The sequence below is a fragment of the Nicotiana sylvestris genome, chromosome 4, assembly GCF_000393655.2.
Source record: "Nicotiana sylvestris chromosome 4, ASM39365v2, whole genome shotgun sequence".
NCBI lineage: Eukaryota > Viridiplantae > Streptophyta > Magnoliopsida > Solanales > Solanaceae > Nicotiana > Nicotiana sylvestris.
The window spans coordinates 8,142,150-8,165,545 of record NC_091060.1 but is presented as its reverse complement, the minus strand read 5'-3'; the positions used below and the strand labels follow the sequence as shown (position 1 = coordinate 8,165,545).

At 38.3% G+C, this 23,396-nt stretch overlaps 2 protein-coding genes across 2 annotated transcripts; one reads left to right on the top strand and one right to left on the bottom strand.

The window, feature by feature from the left end:
- The first annotated feature begins 1,362 nt into the window (after positions 1-1,362).
- LOC138889225 (uncharacterized) lies at positions 1,363-2,013 on the top strand. The gene has a single exon (XM_070172498.1). It carries the CDS (start codon positions 1,363-1,365, stop codon positions 2,011-2,013), a length of 651 nt encoding a protein of 216 aa, XP_070028599.1.
- Positions 2,014-22,724: 20,711 nt separating this feature from the next.
- LOC104223362 (protein PELPK2-like) lies at positions 22,725-23,093 on the bottom strand. The gene has a single exon (XM_009774790.1). It carries the CDS (start codon positions 23,091-23,093, stop codon positions 22,725-22,727), a length of 369 nt encoding a protein of 122 aa, XP_009773092.1.
- Between the last annotated feature and the right edge of the window lie 303 nt (positions 23,094-23,396).

Below are 23,396 nucleotides of genomic sequence, written 5' to 3'. Positions count from 1 at the left end.
CTAAGTCCAACCTGGACGAAACCGAAGCAGTAAATTTGGGAGACAACGAAACCATCAAGGAGACTCGCATAAGAATTCACTTATCACCGACAGAGAAGGAGGAGTACATTCGTTTCTTGAAGGAGTACGAGGATATCTTTGCATGGTCATATGATGACATAACCGGTTTGAGCACATCCATAGTGGCTCACAAGTTGCCTACCAATCCAATGCGCCCGCTAGTGAAGCAGAAACTCAAAAACTTCAAACTAGATATGAGCTTGAAAATCAAGGAGGAAGTTACTAAGCAGATCAAAGCCAAAGTTCTCAGAGTGGCTGAGTACCCAACCTGGTTAGGCAACATTGTACTAGTTCCGAAGAAAGACGGGAAAGTCAGAGTATGTGTTGACTATCGAGACTTGAATAGCACAAGTCCCAAGGACGACTTTCCACTACCAAATATACACATTCCGATGGATAATTGCGCCAAGTATAAGCTTCAATCCTTTGTAGATTGCTTCGCGGGTTATCACCAGATCTGGATGGATGAAGAAGACATAGAGAAAATAGCTTTTATTACACCATGGGGGTGTACTTCTACAAGATGATGTCATTTGGTCTAAAAACGCTGGGGCTACTTACATGAGAGCCATGAAAACCATCTTCCATGATATGATACACAAAGAAATAGAGGTGTATGTGGATGACGTCATTATCAAATCCAAGAGGGCCGCAGATCACATAACAGACTTAAGAAAGTTCTTTGACAGGTTAAGGAGGTACAACTTAAAATTGAACCCCGCAAAATGTGCATTCAGGGTTCCCGCAGGAATGTTACTGGGATTCATTGTTAGCCACCAAGGGATCGAGTTGGACCCGTCTAAAGTTAAGGCTATTCAGGAGTTACCGCCACCTAGGAGAAAAAAGGACGTGATGAGCTTCCTAGGATGTCTCAACTATATCAATCGCTTCATAGCGCAGTCCACAGGTATATGTGAACCCATCTTCAAGATGTTGAGGAAAGATTCCGAAACAAGATGGACCGTGGATTGTCAGAAAGCTTTCGACAAAATCAAGGATTACATGTCCACACTACCGGTGTTGGTCCCGCTAGAGCCAGGTCGGCCTTTGCTGCTCTATCTTTCTATATTAGATGGAGCCTTCAGATGTGTGCTGGGATAACATGATGAGACAGGGAGGAAGGAGCAAGCCATATACTACCTGAGTAAGAAATTCACACCTTACGAGGCACGATATTCTCTGTTAGAGCGCACTTACTGTACTTTGACTTGGACGGCTCAAAAATTGAGGCATTACTTCTGTGCCTATACCTCGTATCTCATATCTAGGATAGACCCCCTAAAGTATATCTTTCAGAAACCCATGCCCACTGACAAGCTGGCTAAGTGGCAAATCCTGTTGAGCGAATTCGACATTATTTATGTGACTCAGAAAGCGGTCAAGGGACAGGACCTGGCAGATCATCTTGCTAAGAATCCCGTAGAAGAAGAATACGAACCCTTGAAAATATATTTTCCCGATGAAGAAGTGTCATTCATAGGAGAGGACATTACAGAATGTTATAACGATTGGATGATGTTCTTTGATGGAGCTACAAATTTCAAAGGAGTAGGCATTGGAGCCGTCTTGGTATCAGAAAATGGCCAGCATTATCCAGTAGAGTATGAAGCCTGCATACTAGGGCTTAACATGGAAATCGACATAAACATTCAGGAGCTATTGGTAATCGATGATTCAGATTTGCTTGTGCTCAAGGTACAAGGAGAGTGGGCCACCAAGAATTCCAAGATATTGCCATATCTGCACCATATACAAGAATTGAGAAAAAGGTTCAGGAATATAGAGTTGCGGCATGTTTCCAGAATTCAGAATGAGTTTGCCGATGCATTGGCCACTTTGTCATCCATGATACAGCATTCAGAAAAGAATTTCATTGATCCCATCCTAGTGAGAATTCATAATCAGCCGGCGTATTGTGCCCATGTTGAAGAAGAAACAGACGTGAAGCCTTGATTTCACGATATCAAAGAATATTTGGCAAAAGGAGAATATCCAGAGCGTGTGAACCATACTCAGAAACGCACACTTCGGAGATTATCCAATCACTTCTTCCACAGCGAGGGAAACTTGTACAGAAGAACTCCTGATTTGGGATTGCTAAGATGTGTCGACGCAAAAGCGTCTTCTAAGCTACTTGAGGAGATACATGCTGGGACCTGCGACCCGCATATGAATGGTTTTGTCTTGGCCAAGAAGACACTTAGGGCCGGTTACTTTTGGATGACTATGGAGACAGATTGCATCCAGTATGTTCAAAAATGCTACCAGTGTCAAGTGCATGCCGACATGATAAAAGTTTCACCAAATGAGCTCAATGCAACAAGCTCACCTTGGCTATTCACTGCCTGGGGAATGGATGTCATTGGTCTGATTGAGCCCACTACTTCAAACGGGCACAGGTTTATTTTAGTGGCCATCGACTACTTCACAAAATGGGTAGAGGCCGCATCCTACAAGGCAGTAACTAAGAAAGTCGTGGCAGATTTTGTCCGCGACTGTATTGTTTGCCAATTCGGAGTTCCTGAGTCCATTGTCACTAATAATGCCGCCAATCTCAATAGTGATCTAATGAAAGCCATGTGTGAAACTTTTAAAATCAAGCACAAGAACTCCACAGTGGTACAGACCTTAGATGAATGGATCCGTAGAAGCCGCCAATAAGAATATCAAGAAGATACTAAGGAAGATGGTAGAAAACCACAAATAATGGCACGAGAAGCTATCCTTTGCCTTGTTGGGATACTGCACTACAGTCCGCACATCAACTGGGGAAACTCCTTACGTACTAGTTTATAGTACCAAAGCTTTTATCCCAGCCGAGGTAGAGATTCCTTCTTTAAGAATCATACAGGAAGCCGAACTCAGCGATGCAGAATGGATAAGGAGCCGCTATGAGCAATTGCCCTTATAGATGGAAAAAGAATGAACGCAGTATGTCACGGTCAGCTTTATCAGAACAAAATGTCCAGAGCTTTCAACAAAAAGGTCAAACCAAGACGGTTCGCACCAGGAAAACTGGTGCTGAAGAAGATTTTCCCACGTCAAGATAAAGGCAAAGGGAAATTCTCTCCCAACTGGCAAGGTCCCTACATGGTTTACATGGTGCTAACAGGAGGAGCACTCATGCTTGCAGAAATGGATGGAGAATTCTGGCCAAACCAATAAATTCAGACGCATTAAAGAGATACTATGTTTAGACTATTTACATTTCTTCATCAGATGTAATTGAACTACGCTTGACCTGATCCTCGTTTAAGAGGGAATACGTAGGCAGCCTTGTGGGTTCATTCATATCATAATAAAATTTCCATTTTCCCCAGATCCAGAAACTGTGGCAGAATTTTGAGTAGGACCCACAAAATTTCGGAACAAGTCCAGCCAACGCCATTACATGCCAGAAAATCAGAAATTGGTTAAGAAACTGGGCAGAATTTTGAGAAGGGTCTCAAAATTCTGAAGAAGGTTTAGCAAGTTCGTTGCTCGCAAACGGCTGAAGGATCATCTACCAAACTGGGGCAGAATTTTGAGGAGGAACCTCAAAATTCTAACACGAGAAAGCTACAATGTCTCTGAAATGTGTTACAGTTACTAGTTCATCTAAAATTATTTGATATTTCACCATGTTTCTAAAATAACTCTATTTTTCATCAATAATTTCATATTTTCGAAAACTCTATTTCCATATCAGCCAGGTGTTACCCAGGGAAACTCAAACAAGGCATCCAGAATGGAGGAAGGCACGAACCAACCTCCCCTTACGAAACTTACAGTTTTTCTTTGAACGCAGGCACTGATGACGTCCAAATCCACTACTAAAAAGTAAATGGACACAGTCGCACACAATATAATTTACCCAACTATGAGTCGGGGTCGAAACAGAGAATAATGTTTTGGTGATTAGGAATGTAAAAAAATTATCACTTATCGCGCGATGCCAAACACTAAGAATTTGGTTTAGAAAGTGTTTTATATCTAAATGCGGAAATGTAAACTAACATAGAAAGCAAGTAAAATAATCAATGGCTACAAGTATGAATGCATCGGGAATTACACTCAAGTAACGATCCAATATTTTTCACGATTTTACAAATATGAGTGAGTTTATGTTAATTAACCACGAGTAATAATTCTATATTAGCTTCTTCCGAAGACTAACAAGACTTCATAATTGAATTATCCTTAAAACAATTAAGAGATTAAGCACATCCGGAATGGCTACAAGTAGTTCAATCCTATCCCTAAGTAAAATCTATAAAATGAGGGTTAACGCCTCAAGTTCTTGTTAATTAATCTTTCCCATCCCCAAATTATCTTTTCCAAAATTAATTCGGAGTTAATGGGTGAGTCCTAGGGTCAGCTAATCCCTTTTGAAACATTAAAGAAGAAGAATAATTAAAGAAACGATAACTCACTTCATAAAAGTATAAAAATCATTCAATACATAAGCGCAACAAGGTATTTAATCCACACTTTAAATATGAATACTTCCATAAACAAGATTCAAGTGTTGAAAATAAATACTACACACTTAAATATTCAATACAAAGAAAGGAAATGAAGAAATAAACATCAATGTGTAAGAAATCCTTAACCACAAGCTTGAAATCTTCAAGACCAAAGTGTGTGTGCACAACCCTAGCTTCAAGACTTGTTCTCTCTAGTCTCTTGAGACTGAATATAAGCCAAAAATATGCAAAAGATGAGCCTAGTCGGGTATTAAATGGTTTGGGACCAGAAAATGTGAAATTCTAGAATTGCCCAAGTCTGATGCACGATTTTCGCTTTTGCGAACAAAGGTTCACAATTCCCAACCTTGCCTATACTGCTTTTATTCGCATTTGCGATGAATGCTTCACATTTGTGAAGGTTGACTGTCCTGGTTGACTTCGTATTTGTGAAGTCTTCTTCGCATTTGCGAACACTGCCTGATTTGCCTTCCTTCGCAATTCCCATGACATTCTCGCAATTACTATCACTACTGGATTCGCATTTCCCAAGCTTTTGTCGCAAATGCGACCACTGAGGGCATTGCCTAGATTTTTCCTCTTTTTAGCTTCTTTTTGACTTGTTTTTACTTGGTTTCTTCACCATTACTTCTAAATCACATACGCCCTGTAAAATAGAAGTAAATGACATTAAATACATGATTTTATCACTCAAACATAGCAAAAGTATAGGTTTAAAGACAAGATAAGTTGGTAAAATATCAACGTATCACACCCCCAAACTTAAACTATTGCTTGTCCTCAAGCAATGAAAGTGACAAAATCTCTTCCCAAGTATTTAACTCAACATTATATCTTTATCATGCCAAGCCAAAATGGTCTACTTTAAGCACAAATGCATGACTTCGATTGGTACCAACAATTAAACCAATGCATATGAATTGCCTAACACTTTTCATGAACCTCATTACATTTCAAGTGCCCAAGCACTATGCAAATCAAAGTCGAGCATCAAGTCATGACACTAAAGCTTCAAAATTTGCCTCTATCACATTTTTCATTCTTTGGTCATTTCTTCCAATTGAAAATGGGATTAAATTCACAACTCATGTTTCATGTACCCTCACATTTAAGAGATGATCCCACACGCATAAATATTAATTGAAAACACAAATGGGATATCAAATAGAAAGAATTAGCTCTCTCTCAAAAAGATGTTCAAATGCATACAAGTAGTACCATAGGCTTGCCCTTCATGTATTCCTCTACTAATGTAGACAACTTGGTTCAAAATCAATTAGGACTTAAAAGGTTGTAGTTTAGGCTTTTGGTTAAGGTAGGGCACAATTTTGGTTAGAGTGACTCAAAACCTTCCCAAGCGCTACAAAGTTTACAATTAAAGTCCACTTCCTTCAAAGACATTTTCCATCCTTTCTTCACTTTTCATTCCACACCTAGTCTTCCCTTTATTCACAACTTCTTAACATCCCTTTATTCTACATATATACTTTTTTCGTTTTCTTTCCTTTTCAAACTCAAGGAAGGGTTCATTTTTTTTACCTTCCACCTTTTCAAACAACTTTCATATCACAACTTTCCCAACCTTCACCCCCAAACTTAGGCTTTTAGTCTATGTTTACACTTTCAAAGTATTTAGGGAGGTAGGGTGCCAAAAGCTAGATCAATTAAGAACAAAGGATTTAAGCTTGTTACATAGTTGCCAAAGAACAAGGTTAAAGGCTCAAAATGGGTTGACTAGGAAAAATATTCAAGGGTAGGAAATTTAAGGCACAATAGCGGTCCAAGGAAGGCCTAGTATCATTTTTCAAACCAAGTTAGTCTATGATTTCGCCTTGAAGCACATTCCGGGCAAGTTGTAGACTAAAATTAATGCAAAAGAACTCACAAATACTCTCACCACACGTGGCACATGAACACTCAAGTGGAATACAAATCCAAAATCCAATTGAAACCAATGACTCAAAGAGGTCACATATAGCACAGGAAGCTACTTAGTGAATCAAAGAGCCAAAATTTGACTCTAAAAGTCATGACATCTTTACTTCAATTATTTTTCCTTTTTCAACAATCAAAAATTCATATGCTGAGGTTTAAATAATGTTTGTACCAAGCAAGCCACAACTTGGTCAATGGGCACAAACTCCAACCCAAACCATTTATTCTTCCTAATATTAACATAGCTATATCTAAACTACAAGACTAATTCCCTTAAAAAAGTTGTCTACCTATCCATCATCGGAAAAAGACGACAAAAATTTTCTATAATTACCCGGTTCAAGAAGAAAATTGGCATCCTTGGAAAAAGAACCGTGGTATAAAGAAAACCAAGGATATTTCCACTAACATAAAACATATTATAAAAAAAAATTAAGAAGATAATAATAAATAAAAAAAATTAACAAGCTAATAAACATCAAGTAACTAAAAAAAATTAGGAAGCTAATAAACATACTAATATAACACATCACATGAAAATATACTAACAACAAAATGAATACAATCACAGTACTAATCTTTCGTATATCCACAACTATATTAGAACAATAGTTATGCAAGAAGCCACCCCCAACTAAAGATGTTGCAATATCCCCAATGCAACAAAACATGATAGAGTAAAAATGGTGGAAAATGCTCCCTGAATACTGCATCAAGTACTCTCCTTGTTGTCTGAGTCAGAATCATCCTCCTCTCCTTCTTCCTCGGGCCAAACAACAAGAACATCATCATCATCCACAACCCTGGTCGATGGTATCCGGTCTTGAGGCTTTAGAACCTTCCACAACCCCTTCACACCCTTCCACATGCGAGTAAAGAATTTGTCTCTTTTCTTCTACCTTTTCACCATCTAGGTGTGTGCCTTTTCTAAATTGCCATGTGAACTGCTCAACTCACCATGCTTCTTGGCCAGCTCAGTGTATGCCTTCTCTAGTGCCTTGAGGTGATCCCCCTGCTTCCTCTGATCTTCAATGTATTTTTGGAACTCTTTCTTTGAAATGTAAGCAAATCCCTCAGATGTCTCCCCAGGTCCCTATGGAAGGCCAGCTACTAACTCACGAATCACTCGCATCTCGTCACTAAGCATAACAAATGATCCTCATGCAGAGGAGGATGGCTGACTACTCGGATCAACCTAAGAAGAAGAATCCATCTTTCTCTTTTTGCTCTTCACTGCACCGCCCTCTCCTCTCTTCTTCAACGGATGCAGACGCTTCCCCGGGCTCTATCCAATTGTCCCCTGGAGCCTCTTCTACCCCAGCAAGCTGGAACAACTCAGTGATAAGCGATGGGAATATCAATGAAGGATTGTTCTGCATCTGATACTCCCTCAGTTCATTGATGAAGATTTCACCAACATTCAGCTGAATACTGTCAAGGATGCAGGCTATCATCTGAGATCTTATGACCGGGACGTTCCATATGTTTGACATGGGGGAGATACGACTGCATATGATGGCCAACCATATCTTTGCTTTGGCAGTGAACTCTTTTGATGTGATCCCTCTCTTCTCAGCTGCCCATGGAACATCTACACCCGAACATAATTTGGACACCAACCACTCTCCTGAAGCACAGTCTTTTTCCCTGAATGGGGCCATGTCGTGGTTTGGCAAATGATAGAAGTGATTCACAGTTTCAGCCCCAAAGTGCACCATTTTGCCTCGAATTCTCATCTTGGGATTTTTTAGCCGGATAGCTGGGAGGTTGGCATAGAACCCCCTCACCCATTTATCATTTGCTCGGCAAGGTTGAGGGGCAAAGTAGTTACATCCCATGGCCATTAGCCTTTGATAGAACTCGGGGAGACGTTCCTGGACACCGTGCATCAGTATACCGCTTTCTGGGAGCACCTTCTTCGAGATCAGGTTTTCAAAGTACCGTTCTTGACACTCCAATGACAAGAACCGGTCTTGGTCAAAGTTCTATTCAGCTTCCAAGGAGTTGTCACTTGTGGATTCTTCAGAGTTCGAGCTCATTTTCCAATTATAGTACCTGTCAACAAATTATAAGAGTGATAACACGGTACGACTATGAAGAATAGTGCAAAATAACTCAAATGTGCCAAAGGAATGATCAGACAGTTGCAACTCAGAATTAGAATTCTTTTTAGGATTTTCAGATTTTCAAATGTTAGCTCTCTGATATCGCAATTCTCAAAGAATGTTCGCAATTGCGAAGATATCAGAAGACCCCAGTTATGGGAATTGCAAAGATATCATCGCAATTGTGAAGGACTCAGAGATGCCCAAGTTTGGGAATTGCAAAGAAATCTTGGGAATTGCGAAGGTCTCAGGAAAAACATTTTTTTCGCAATTGCGATGGAATCTTCGCAAATGCGAAGTCGCAAATGCGAAGAGGCCATCGCAATTGTGAGCCTTCGTCCCCAGTCAAGCTTTTCTACACACAACAGTACCAAGTCCTAAAATTTTACAATCCAAGCCATTTTTTATGAACCCAATCATCATTCAAACATAAATCATGCAGTAGACCTCACAAACAACCATGAATCAAAAACAATATCGATGTTTCGGCCAAGAATTTCATTCGGGCCTTTCATCGATCACATAAAAAGCATAAAATTTTCACCCCTATTTGACAAGGTTTGGGTACTTAGACTTCCCCAAATTTTTGGCAATGAACATAATCACACACTCTCAACTAACCTCACCCAGAAATCGATGTAAGTTTTGAAATTTTTTTGAAAAATTCCGGGCAAAGAATGATGCCCATTTGGATTCTAGGGTTGCATAGAATCAAGAAGAATAAAGGAGAAGATGAAGACGAAGAAGAAGAAAGAGTGATTATGCTTTCATACCTGGATCCTTGCAATTAGGAGTGAGAGTCGATGGAGTTTACATTGATGAGAGTGAGGGAGCCAAGAGTTTGAGAGACTTAGGCGTTTTTCTTCAATTTTTGTTCAAAATGAGCGAAAGTCTGTTTTTACCTCTCAGAAGAGCAATTGTGACAGAACTTCACAATTGCGAAGGTCAATGAAACTTGCTTCTGTCGTAATTGCGACAAAAAAGTTGGGAATTGCGACTAGAAAATTTTGCAAATGCGAAAATTGCCCCTGCAATTTTCATCAGCTACTGTTTTGGCTCTCCAAGTCACTCCGACCTGCTCAAATCAACACCAAAAAATCTAAAACTTGGAAGATTAGTTACAAATAATATTCTAAGCTATTCTAAAAAGAGAAAATTTTAAAAATGACTAAAATTTTTGAAAAACCGATAGGTTGCCTCCCACCAAGAGTCGCATTTAACGTCGTGGTACGACGCAAGTCAACTTTACGACTTTTCTCTCCACTTGGATGATATGAACTGGGCACCTAGCTTGGAATCAAGCTTGTGATCACGAGCGATGGGGGGTGGTAAGTCTATGGTCAAGCCAAGCTTTAAATTCTTCATTTTGCACTTCTTGGCTTTCATGTGAGGACTGTCATTTTGCTTTCTTGTTCCCTCAAACTGTAAAATGTATGGTATGAGTTTTTCCTCCTCGCATTCCTTCATTGATTCGTGTAGTTCAACTTCCATATCACCACACAATTCTAATGTTGAGAAATGCTTGGAATGTGACTTCAAACCTTCACTTTGCAATTTTTCTCGGATTTTGACGTCCTCTTTTTCGCCCGAACTAGAGTCAATCTCAACCAAATTTTCATTTACACTAGTTGACTCTAATTCCATATTTTTCTCGGCATCATTAATACTCATGGAGTCGGTAGGTGTATGTTCAATTCTTGAATCCTCAAAGTAAAGCTCACTTTATTCCTCGGAATTAGACTCTTCTTGACTTTCTTCCACACTCTCAAGTTGGTGGGCATAGTGAGCCTCAACCAATATTTTCATTTGATCCTCCAAAGTGCGGATATGTTCATCATTGTGAGCCAAGCCTTGTTTCAAGTCCTCAAGTGCAAAGTTGTGCTTCTCCTCATTTTCAAGAATGGTCTCCAACATGAGCATCATCTTCTCATCTTGAGCATTTGAGAGTTCTTCTTGGTTTTGTTCAAGTGCCAAGGAAGGAAATTCTTGGCTATTATTAACTTCCGAGGATTTTTGGACCTCTAAAGCCTCAAGCATTTCTCCCATTTGTGAGTGCAACCTTGGAAGTGCCAAGTCATTTTGGAGACTATTCTCCAAAAGCTCCTCCAAGGCATTTTGTTATTTGTTTCCTTCTTCAAGTAAGCACTCTAACATGACCTTGAATTTCCCATTTCGGACATGCTCAACTTCTTCCATTTCCATAGCCCTATAATTTTCATCACAAAAAGTAGAATCATCATAGCGGTGGCTTGGGGAAAGGAAGGACAAATAAGCACAATCATCCCAATGACCATTTTGAAAATCACACTTATCACAAATACTCCACTCATGGGTTTGAAATTGTGTGCACAATCCACCCCCGGGAGAATTTAAACAATTTTGCCACGAGTGTAGTCCTCCACAATAAGGACACATGTCATCAAAGTATGAACAACTACCATCCAACAAAATTTCATTATATGATGCCATTTTTTAAAAATATGAAATAAACAAGAAACAATCAATAAAAATAGGCCAAGGTAAGAAAAATAGTTACACAAATATTTACAAGGTTGGACCAAAGCACTTACGCTTATTTCTCAAACAACCTAAATTACGCCAAATTGTTCCCCGGCAACGGCGCCAATTTTGATGACGTCCAAATCCACTACTAAAAAGTAAAGGGACACGGTCGCATTCAATATAATTTACCTAACTATGAGTCGGGGTCGAATCCCACAGAGAACAATGTGTAGGCGATTAGGAATGTAAGAAAATTATCACTTATCGTGCAATGCTAAACACTAAGAATTAGGTTTAGAAAGTGTTTTATATCTAAATGCAGAAATGTAAACCAACCTAGAAAGCAAGTAAAATAATCAATGGCTACAAGTATGAATGCATCGGGAATTACACTCAAGTAACGATCCAACGTATTTCACGATTTTACAAATATGAGCGAGTTTATGTTAATTAGCCACGAGTAATAATTCTATATTAGCTTCTTCTGAAAACTAACAAGAATTCCTAATTGAATTATCCCTAAAACAATTAAGAGATTAAGCACACCCAGAATGGCTACAAGTAGTTCAATCCTATCCCTAAGTAGAATTTATAAAATGAGGGTTAGCGCCTCAAGTTCTTGTTAATTAATCTTTCCCAACCCCATATTATCTTTTCCAAAATTAATTAGGAGTTAATGGGCGAGTCCTAGGGTTAGCTAATCCCTTTTGAAACATTAAAGAACAAGAATAATTAAAGAAACAATAACTCACTTCATAAAAGGATAAAAATAATTCAATACATAAGCACAACAAGGTATTTAATCCACACTTTAAATATGAATACTTCCATAAACAAGATTCAAGTGCTGTAAATAAATACTATACACTTAAATATTCAATAAAAAGCAAGGATATGAAGAAATAAACATCAATGGGTAAGAAATCCTTAACCACAAGCTTGAAATCTTCAAGACCAAAGTGTGTGTGCACAATCCTAGCTTCAAGACTTGTTCTCTCTAGTCTCTTGGGACTGAAAATAAGCCAAAGATATGCCAAAGATGAGCCTAGTCGGCTATTAAATGGTTTGGGACCAGAAAATGTGAAATTCCATAATTGCCCAGGTCTGATGCACGATTTTCGCATTTGCGTACAAAGGTTCGCAATTCCCAACCTTGCCTATACTGCTTTTATTCGCATTTGCATGAATGCTTCGCATTTGCGAAGGTTAATTGTACTGGTTGATTTTGCATTTGCGAAGTCTTCTTTGCATTTGCGAACACTGCCTGATTTACCTTCCTTCGCAATTCCCATGACATTCTCGCAATTACCATCACTGCTGGATTCGCATTTCCCAAGATTTTGTCGCAAATGCGACCACTGAGGGCATTGCCCCGATTTTTCCTCTTTTTAGCTTCTTTTTGACTTGGTTTCTTCACCATTACTTCTAAATCACATACACCCTGTAAAATAGAAGTAAATGACATTAAATACATGATTTTATCACTCAAACATAGCAAAAGTATATGTTTAAAGACAAGATAAGTTGGTAAAATACCAACTTATCAGGCACATATGATGTAGCAGTAGCGTTCGCAAATATATATATATATATATATATACATAGAGTAAAATCACTATCAATCGGGCCACCAGACACTGAACGTATCTCCAGCTAAGAAACATTGTACTCTTATTTGCTATTCATTCTTTGCATGGGACTAAGCCCTGTCCCGCGCCTTGCATGAGGCTAAGCCCTGTCCCCATATTTGTATAAGGCTAAGCTCTTCCTTCCATTTGTATGGGACTAAGCCCTATCCCGCATCCTGCATGAGACTAAGCTCTGTCTCCATCTTGCATGAGGCTAAGCCCTGCCTCCATATTTGCAAAAGGCTAAGCTCTGCCTTCCATTTTCATGGGACTAAGCCCTGTCCCGCATCCTACATGAGACTAAGCTCTGTCTCCATCTTGCATGAGGCTAAGCCATGCCTCCATATTTGCATAAGGCTAAGCTCTTCCTTCCATTTTCATGGGACTAAGCCCTGTCCCGCATCCTGCATGAGACTAAGCTCTGTCTCCATCTTGCATGAGGCTAAGCCCTACCTCCATATTTGCATAAGGCTAAGCTCTGCCTTCTATTTGCATGGGACTAAGCCATGTCCCGCATCCTGCATAAGACTAAGCTCTATCTCTATCTTGCATGAGGCTAAGCCATGCCTCCATATTTGCATAAGGCTAAGCGTTGCCTTCCATCTGCACGGGACTAAGCCCTACCCCACATCTTGTGTGAGGCTAAGCTCTGTCTCAATTCTGCATAAGGCTAAGCTCTGCCTTCCATGGGACTAAGCATTGTCCCTCATCGCATAAATATTGCTCTATTCCAGCACTATCTATTTGCTCCTCTTTCGGGCTAAGCTCTGCCCTGAACCTCACAAGACTAAGCCTTGTCTTATTAATTTTAGTATCACATTATTACATCTCATGGGCTAAAATATTGCCAACTTGTCCAAAGGCGTCATTGTCTAAAGGCATCATCCTCATAGCCGGAAGACACCATGCCATGGCCTGAGGATCTCTCAAATTTGCATATCATTATTCAAAGGCGTCATGGTTCGGAGGCACCATTTTCATGGCCCGAGAACATTATTTCATAGCCGGCGAATCTCCTATCTCACAATTTATGGCCCAAGACATCATAGTCTAAGGAGGTTATCCGCATCGTCCAAAGGCGATGTTTCATGGTCTAAAAGGAATTTGCATCACATTTAAATTTTCGCAGTAATCTACGTTTTGAGTTTGCAGGTGGTCCCGAAGGTAACCGTTTTCAAACAGGAGCAACCTTCGCTCCAGTTTCCGCTCATACCATTTTAACTTTGTCATTCATAACCGATTCTCATCAGTTACCCATCCTACTCTGTGATATCCAGCTATCTGCTCTATAATATATCCGGTACACTCCAAACCCAAAATCATAACTCAGTCCGACCTTACTATTCACAAAAGAACCTTTGCTGAAATAGGCTACCATTCCTATAACAACTCCATCGGCTTCATTCACGGTTTTACAGGAATATGTAGACAGTTGGAAGACTAGAGTTCGGCCTCTATGTTTTCTAAAATCATCCTATTCGGTCAAAATTGGCCATCATTTCTTTAACCAAAAACTCTTTCATCATTTTCGGGTAAAGAGGGACAGCTATTGATACCCAATTCTTTTCCTATAATGCTTTTAAGTGCATATATACCTTCAAAACTATGCATCAATTGATATTTTTCATAATTTCTATATTTTAAAAATTAATTTTATCCTAGTATTTTATTTACATAAATAATCACAAATTGCATCACAAATGACTTTATAGCATTTCATGACTTAATATTACTATTATAGTTATATTAGGTTCAAAGTATTTCACAAATGGCCAGATTTATACCTTTTGGTTACAATTGCAATAATTTTGCAATTATAGCCCATGTATACATTATTACATTATTTTTACAAAAAATAGCTCATTGTGTTTTTCTAAATATGTAGTAAATGTTTTAAAATATTTCTATGCATGAAAATTATTTTTTTTCTTATTGATAATTATTTTATAAAATATTTTTTGTCAATTATTTGGTATTTAACAAATAGCTTTTTTGATTTCTCTAATTTTTCGGACCTAACCCTTTTAATACCAGCCCAAACCCCTTAATAATACCAACCCAATTCACCCTAAGCCCAAGCTGCACCTACTCGACCCAAACCCCCATCAAATCGTGGCCGTTGATCCTTTAGATCAACGGTCCACATTAAAACTTACCTAATTAACCTAGACCGACCCCCCATACCTCTAATTCATTCCCTCACATGCCGTCCTCATCTCCCTTTTCTCTCTCAATTCTCTCCCTTAAACCCTAGTTTCTCAGGTGCCGTCATCGGCGTATATCTCAGCGATGTGATGTTATCTTGTCTTCTCCGGCTAGTCTTGGCCTCTTACACGCTATGGCTCTTCGACTCCTTAGATCCTTGAGGGGATCTCAAAGAACCTAGTTGGTTCTGGTTTGAATCTCTACTTCTTAGCCTGTGTCAGGCTATTTTTATCGACTGTGAGAACTTCTCTTTATGTTGTTATGAATCCATGGTTTCTAATCATATGCTCTTATCTATGTTATGCTTTCAAAACCCTAGTCTATTACCTTCGATTCTTTCCAGATCTGTATAGATCTGAGATGATTCGAGCACTATTACATGTGTTTCTCTAAAAATTTCTGGTTTTAATCACTTGTTCTTGCTTTTCCCTAAAACTAGGGTTCATTACGAGTTGTTTTTCAAAGGCTTTCTAACTTCTGGATGTTTAATCGATTCTATTTTTCATCTTCTTGACTGATCTTTTGCAAGAGTACTCGAACCCTAGTTGACTCTATGTGATAGACTGATCTTTCCAATTCTTGCGACGATTTGGGTCTTTCCGTATTACTAATCGTATTAGTTTGCTCTGTATCCTCTGACTTGCATGCTTTTCTTCGTCAAATTCATTATTTTTGTGGTTTTGCCCTAATAACTTTCAGTTAGGGCTTGAACCTGATTTTTCCCGACTAAGTTCTATATTTCTATGAAGTTTTACTTAGTTTATTTTCTATTTATGGGAGTTGATATATTCTTTCAAAAATCATTGTTACTTTGAAATTCGGCTGATTGATTTGCTATGTTAGAAATTTGTATGTCTTAGTCTTGCATGTTTCCATGTTTACGACTTTAATTAGTCACTCTTGCCTCATTTTATTACTTGTATATTTACTGATTCCTTTATATGATTATTCCCTTAATTAGAATACTGATTATTTTATTCCGAAATCCTTTGTTTGGTTTGACTTGAACTTCTTTCCTTAATTAGACTTCCTATTATCACCATTTGGCTAATTGCCCCTAATTTAAGGAGTCTATTCTGAACCCCTTATGTGATTGGATTCTGATGGCCCTTAATTGCTGATTTCTGATTCTTTTACCTTATTGGCTCTACTCTTGAACTACTATATAAGTACTCTCATTCTGCTCCGTCAACACATGAACAATAGTTCAGAATACACACACATACATTCAAACTCTCTCTTCTCTCTTTGCTACTTGTGCTAACTGTGGGTCTAGCTATCTAAAAGCCAAGGCTAGATAGTGGAATTTCAACTGTTTTTCACATTCTGCATTTTCTTGTTTAACTGGTATATCTCTAGTTAGATTTTGAAACTCAACTCTATGTGTTCCATGTCTATACACATATGTTTGTTCCTGTACTAGTTATTCAATTTATTTCTCTGTTTGCTGTTTTTAAGTATGTCTAAATCCTACATTATGTGTAATCATCATGTCCGACTTCCTTTAGTTCTTTGATATTTGTCCAACATGTTTACTTAGTTACCTTACCCCCTCTCTTTAATTGGTGTGACTATATTAGTCACTTAGTTTTCCATTGTATTCAATTGGTCCTAATTGTATGCCAAATTTTGTTCAACAAACTCTTATCTTCAACATGATCCTGCTGCATTCTTTCCCTATGTTTTAATTGTTTGTTACCATGACTGATTTGTTCAGTAGATTCTTAGCTGTTCTATACATTTGTTGTATCAAATATTTTCCTATATGTTCCCAATCCCTTCATCCCCTGTTTGTAAGTATGCTTGTCAAGTAAATCTGGGTATTCTATGATTAAGTGGGTTGTTTATTGAGTATGATTTTCTCAAAAAATAATTTAAAAACTGCTGCTCCTACTCCTAGCATTCTTCTTAAAACTAGTCACTCTCAGTATCTTTAAAAACTGTTTCAGAAATTTTTCACTTCTAAACTATTTTACTAAGTCTTTCAACACTATATCAAGCACTCTCACCCTACTCTTAGACTACTAGGTTCTACCCCTCTGGTGTGTGTACTGCTCAGGGATCCTTGAGATCCCTCTGAACTTTGGCACACCGGGGTTGTCCCTTCCACACTGCACATAACCAATCCTCATTTGAGAAAGGTCTTGATGTGAGTACTGCCCGGAATCCTTGAGGTCCTTAGGGAACTCTGACACACCAAGATACACATTATTGGTTGTGAGATCTTTGGCTTCTGAGACTCTATTGAAGGACTGGCATTCCCAGGTTTGCTTTGGGCCTGATTTAGGCTCCCTATAGTATAGTTTTATTTACTTATGTAATTCATTTGATCCTGGTCTGTAATAATATTATTTGTAAATAGATGTTGGGGTGATTAGTAAGAAGGGAGGGTTCCTATATGATGTTTGTGGGAAACTGGGTAGATATCATGATTTAGGTTGATGCATAGTAGAAATCATGACCTTAGTTTATATATATATATATTAGTAATAGAAATATTGCTTTGAGTTTATATTATGATAGAAATCATGCTTCAGGCCTATCTGCTATGTTAGTTGCATCAAAACATGTCATAAGTCTATATTATTTGCATTACAAAACCTGCCTTAGGACACTCACGTTTATATTTTTGTATATTATAAATATGTTATAAGTTCATCACTTCTTTCTCTGACTCTGCATAAAGTTATTATCACTTGGAAATCATATCATTAAACTACTGCTGTAATCATGCTTAATAAAATGATCATCTCTCTGTGCATCAGAAATCCTGATTTAGGACCCTGTTTGCATTGGCTCTAAACCATGTCTACGTCGTTTGAATGAATAACTATCTATAAAAAGGTTTAAGAATGGTCCAACACATAGATATCATGTTCTAGTGAAAACATGCATGAAACCAGTTCTGTAACATTAATCACCTAATTCAGTGTGCCTATAAGATTGAATGACCTCAAGCTGTCTTAACCAATTTTCAGAATTATGATTGCATACAGACCTACGCCTAGGCAAGCCTTAGGTAATTAATGGTCTTATAACTGTGAAATCAGGTTCTGTTTATGTGTGAAATTGTCCAGGTTTAACAGGCTATAAAATCAACAGGCACGCTGACTAGGGTTCTGCCACTTCGCTTTGATACGAAATGCTGCATATTCTATATCTGTGATGTTCATCTAGATATCATGTTCTAAGGCTTTCTAAATTTCTTAAAAATCAATTGTTTGAGACATGCTATGTATCTGATTATGTGTGGAGGCAAACATGAGCCCCTAATTGCTTCCGTATTTGACAGTCCTATGTGTTCTTTGTTATCACTTAGATTTTACCTTTTAAATACCTTAGGAGTGTGTAGAACTGCCTAAGTATAGGTCCTAAATGCCTCCGGGGCCACAAGGAAGGGACGGGTAAAGCACGCTTAGAGTTCGTTAACTAAACTCATTTATATAACCACTAAGGGGGGGTAATGGGTTGTAAAAGGATATGATGACCTCTGTGCTAATTCCACGTGTAACCCCTCTAGTTGAGGAAGGCTTACCGGGTATTGTACAGATGTAATCCTATAGGCTAATCAACTTAGGACCTCCCTTCCCCAATTCACATATGTGTGCTTAGACTGCCTAAACCTCCTTAGTTTATGTATGTATGCTTGGACTGTTCAAACTTCCTTAATTCATGTATGCGTAGACCATCTAAACTTTCTTGCTTATATATGTGTGTTTAGAATGCATAAACTACCTTTATTTGCAAATGTGTGCTTAGACCGCTTACTTGTTAAATGACTAATTCACATAATTAAGTTCGGCCAGGACCCACCGTTGTGGACTGCGAGGGGTGCCTAACACCTTCCCCTCAAGGTTATTTTGATCCCTTAACCTAATCTCTGGTAATGCAAACTGGTTACATGAGTTAATTGCTCTAGGTGCCATAACGCACCTTAATCTGTTAGGTGGCGACTCTTCAAATACCCAATTCCCAAACGGAAACGATTTGTTCCCAATGAATGTCGAAACCTGGACTCCTCAAGGAAAAATGGGGAGCGACACTCAATCCCTAGAAAGTATTTCAGTTCACCAAGATCTTTTATTTCGAACCTCTCCTGCAAATCCTTCCTGACCTGTTGGACCAGACTTAGACTGCTCCCAGTTACTAGAATATCATCTACATAGACAAGGATGACTACCAATTCTGAATCCATCTTCTGAGTAAACAAAGAATAGTCATAGTGACTTTGTGCAAATCCAATATCTATAGAGCTTCAGTTAGTATCAGATTCCACTGTCTAGGAGCCTGTTTTAATCTATAGAGTGACTTATGCAATCTACATATACGCTGGCACTCCCCCGGCTTGAAAAGCCATCAAGAACATGCATATATACCTCTTCGAGAGATCGTCTTGAAGAAAAGCATTGTGAATATCCATTTGAAACACATACCATCCTGAAGCAACAGCCAATGCAACCACAACTCTCACAGTAACCATTTTTCTACAAGAGAGAGTTTCTGTGTAGTCAAATCCTTCATGTTGAATGTAACCTTTGGCCACCAACCTGGCCTTATACCTCTCCACTTCACCAGATGACTTGTATTTGACTTTAAACACCCACTTTTAACCTATAGGAACCTTGATAAGAGGGAGAGGAACAATAGACCAAGTGTTGTTTTCTTCAAGAGCTGTGATTTCAGCTTTCATAGGTTCAACCCAATTGGGATCCCTACTGACTTCTAAGAAGGATTTGGGTTCTACAATAGCTGAAAATGCAGCAAGAAAAGATCTATATACAGGGGACTGCTTATCATAGGCCACATAATTTGATATAGGATATGCTAACTTAGCTGATGGAACCACATAATCAGCTAGCCACACAGGTAGTTTGGTGATCCTTGATGATTTTCTAAGTGCTATGGAAGGAACAAAAGGTTCACCAACTGATATATGATTTTCTCTCAACGACCCCATTTTGTTGAGGGGTATATGTGCAAGAGATTTGATGTACTATAACTTGAATCTTCAACAATATATGTATTTGATCATTAAAGAGCTATGTGCCACTGTCTAATTCTTAGACATTTGAGTTTGTGATCAAATAATGTTGAGACCATTGTTATAAAGCTTTTGATTACCTCAACTGCATCTGATTTAGAATGCAGTAAAAATAACTAGGTAAACTTGGAGTAATCATCGACTAAGGTCAGAAATATCTCTTGCCATCATATGTAGGCACCCTATATAGCCCCCAGACATCACCATGCACAATATCAAAAATATACTTAGAGCAAGAAGAGCTAGTAGGGAAAGCTAATCTTGATTGCTTAGCTATAGGACACACAATACAATGATGTTCCTTCAGTTGCATATTATGCAAAGCACCTAGATATCTCAAAACCTTTAAAGGAGCATGTCCTAATCTTTGATGCCACAAAAAGGATACATCACAAGTCTTATTATTTTCTAGATTACTACATTTATTGATGTCACCTGGAATGGTATGTACAATTGAATTGGAATGAGTGCCTTGGTGTCGAAGTATTGCTCTATCTTCTGCCTTGAGAATGTATAGACCCAAGTCTTCTTTACCAATCCCCAACACCTTCCCACTTGAGAGTTCCTGAAAGATACAGAAATCAGGGTAAAATGCTAGACACTGCAACTCATTTGTGAGTTTGGACACTGAGAGGAGATTATATTTAAACTCTAGAATGTGAAGGATATTTTGAACCCTCTTATTTTTAAAGAATGAATAAATACCAGTATGGGTAATAGACACTTGTTCTTCTGTTAGTAAATGAACTTTACTCCTAGGATTTTCTGGTATTTCATCATATTTCTCTAGTAAGTGTGCTATGAACCATATGATTTGTTGCTCCTGTATCTATAATCCAATTACTATGTATTAGGCTTGTCATACATGAATGTATACTACCTGTTGTTCCTGTAGTGACAACACTGGCAACAGGTTTAGCTTCTTTATCCTTGATTAGCAAATGCAGAATTTGCTGGTATTGTTCCTGAGTGAAGAAGTGAGCTGGAGAGGTTGTTGGTGTCTGATGTCCTTGACCCTGGATCTCTGAGGTTGAAACACTAGAACTGGTCACATTGTTAGCTTGAGCATTTGGTTCCCTTCCTTTCCTCTTCTTTTTGAAGTCAGAAGGATAGCCATGAAGCTTAAAACAATTCTCTCAAGTGTGACCCTTATATTTGCAGTAGTCACACAAAACAACACCTTTACCAAATGAGTGTCTAGGTCTATAGCCTCCACTGAAATTGGTGTTAATCTGTACCCCACCATTATATCCACCTGTATACCCCTTATTACTCATCATAGCAGCTTCATTACCCTTAACAAATACACATTTTCCATTAATTCTCTGACTCTTCAAATTGACTATCATAGCATAAGCTTGGTTCATATTAGGTAAGGGTCAAGTCATGAGGACCTGATTCTTTGCATTCTCATAGGACTCATTTAACCTTATGAGAAATTGATACAACTTCTGTATCTGATAATGCTCTACATGTTTCTTAGATTCAGCACAACCACAAGTAGGTGGAGGAGTCAAAGTTTTATTCTCATCCCACAATTCTCTCAGTTTAGTGTAGTACACAGACACAAAGGATATGCCTTAAGTTAATGTGGCAATTTCCTTGCACAAATAGCAAGTCCTAGATGCATTATCCTTATCAAAGTTTTCCTTAAGGTCCTCCTACACTATGTAGGCATTGAAACATAGATCACTGAACTAATTAAACTTGATGAAACTGTGTTCATTATGCAAACAAGTACAATAGCATTGTATCTATCCCACAGTTCATGTAAACTAGTATCATATCTGTTTTTTCTACAAGTACCTAGAACAAACCCTAGCTTGTTTTTACCATGCAATACAATTTTCATAGATCTACTCCAAATAGAATAGTTTTCTGAACCTTAAATCTGAATAGAAATTAGAACAGAACCTTGAGTATCAGATGGATGAATGTAGAGAGGATGGTTGTGATCGACGAATTCTGTAGACATTGACACAACAACAGGTGAACCATCTACATCTTTATTGATCGACATTGCCACAGCAGAAAGCACTTCACCAGAAATTCTTACAATTTTATCACAATCACCCAAACTTAGACACAATTTGACCTCGATTCAACCAAAAAATCAAAAACAATTCCCAGCCCTAGGTCGAGCAGAGAGATTTCTGTGTTGAAAAATGGCTCAATCAAATTGATGAGCAGATGATTTGATACAGCTGAAGGATTTAAGTTTTCTTACGGCTGAGCTTAAGGAAATCGAGCACCGAGCTCTGATACCATGTTAAGGAGCTACAACCATGGCAAATGAAGATTCTAGAAGAAGAAGAGATGAAGGAAGAAGTTCTGTTATTAGAGGACTGAGAAAAAATAAAATAAGAATAGTTGTGCAGTGTAACTGACTAACTACTGTATTTATACTATCACTAACTAACAACTAAGTGTAGTTACAACTAATTACATTCAACTAATAAATAAGTGGGCCCACTATACTCAACACACTGTCTACTAAAAAAGTAAAAATGACCTTGTCAAAGTATAATGTTTTTGCGGAGTTTAATTACCTTCACATATAATGGAGAAATACACACCAATAATAGACAACTGCATGACATTGATACAAAGGCTAGCTACAGCACAATCATTGTATAACACTCAGAGAGTGTAAATGATACGATACATATCGTTAAGAATCACTCAAAATATTAAAACGACAAAAGTGAAAGGAGAAAAAAAACATCAAACGGTAGAGACCATAGGGCAAGACAGGTAATAAATATTAGAAGCCGCAAGATGATCAGTTGGATGGAGGAGGTGAAAGTGTCGGCATGGTTGGAATTGTGGGAATGGTAGGAAGTGAAGGCATGTTGGGAATAGGATTCATAGCAGGCATTGGTGGCAGAGTCATCTTTGGTACAGAGGGCAAAGCAGGCAAAGAAGGCAATGATGTTGCTGTTGGAAGTGTTGGCAATGGTGGCAATGTGGCTGCTGTTGGCAAGTTTGGAATAGTGGGCAACTGTGGCATTGTTGGCTGAGGCAATGATGGGATTGTAGGCAAGTTTGGAAGTTGAAGTAGGCCGCGAGCAGCATGTGTTGTGCTGATGCTTGATAAGGACAATAATGCTATGATCAAGAGGAGGATTGAGTAGTTGCTGGAAGCTGCCATTGTCAATAGGAGTATGTGTGTTTTGACTTAATTTGCTAGATTGCTTTGCGTTCCAAACAAATTCAGTTGTGTTTTGTTTGAGTTTAGTTTGATCATCTCCAACGGGTTTATATAGGGAAAGTTCTTGAGGGTCTATGAGGATTTGGTGAAATGTTGCATATGCTCTAAAATCTAAAATTCTATTGTTAGTTAACCTTCTCTAATGTTGGTTTGAGAAAAATGCACCAGCTTTCAAGTCAAGAAGTTTTCAGAAAAAGTAGTTATGTATAGTTGAAATTTGGATCAACCATATTGCTGGACTAT

Bases quoted from the DNA above. Each gene is read 5' to 3' on its own strand.
- LOC138889225 (XM_070172498.1), top strand. From the start codon at position 1,363: ATGCCCACTGACAAGCTGGCTAAGTGGCAAATCCTGTTGAGCGAATTC.
- LOC104223362 (XM_009774790.1), bottom strand. From the start codon at position 23,093: ATGGCAGCTTCCAGCAACTACTCAATCCTCCTCTTGATCATAGCATTA.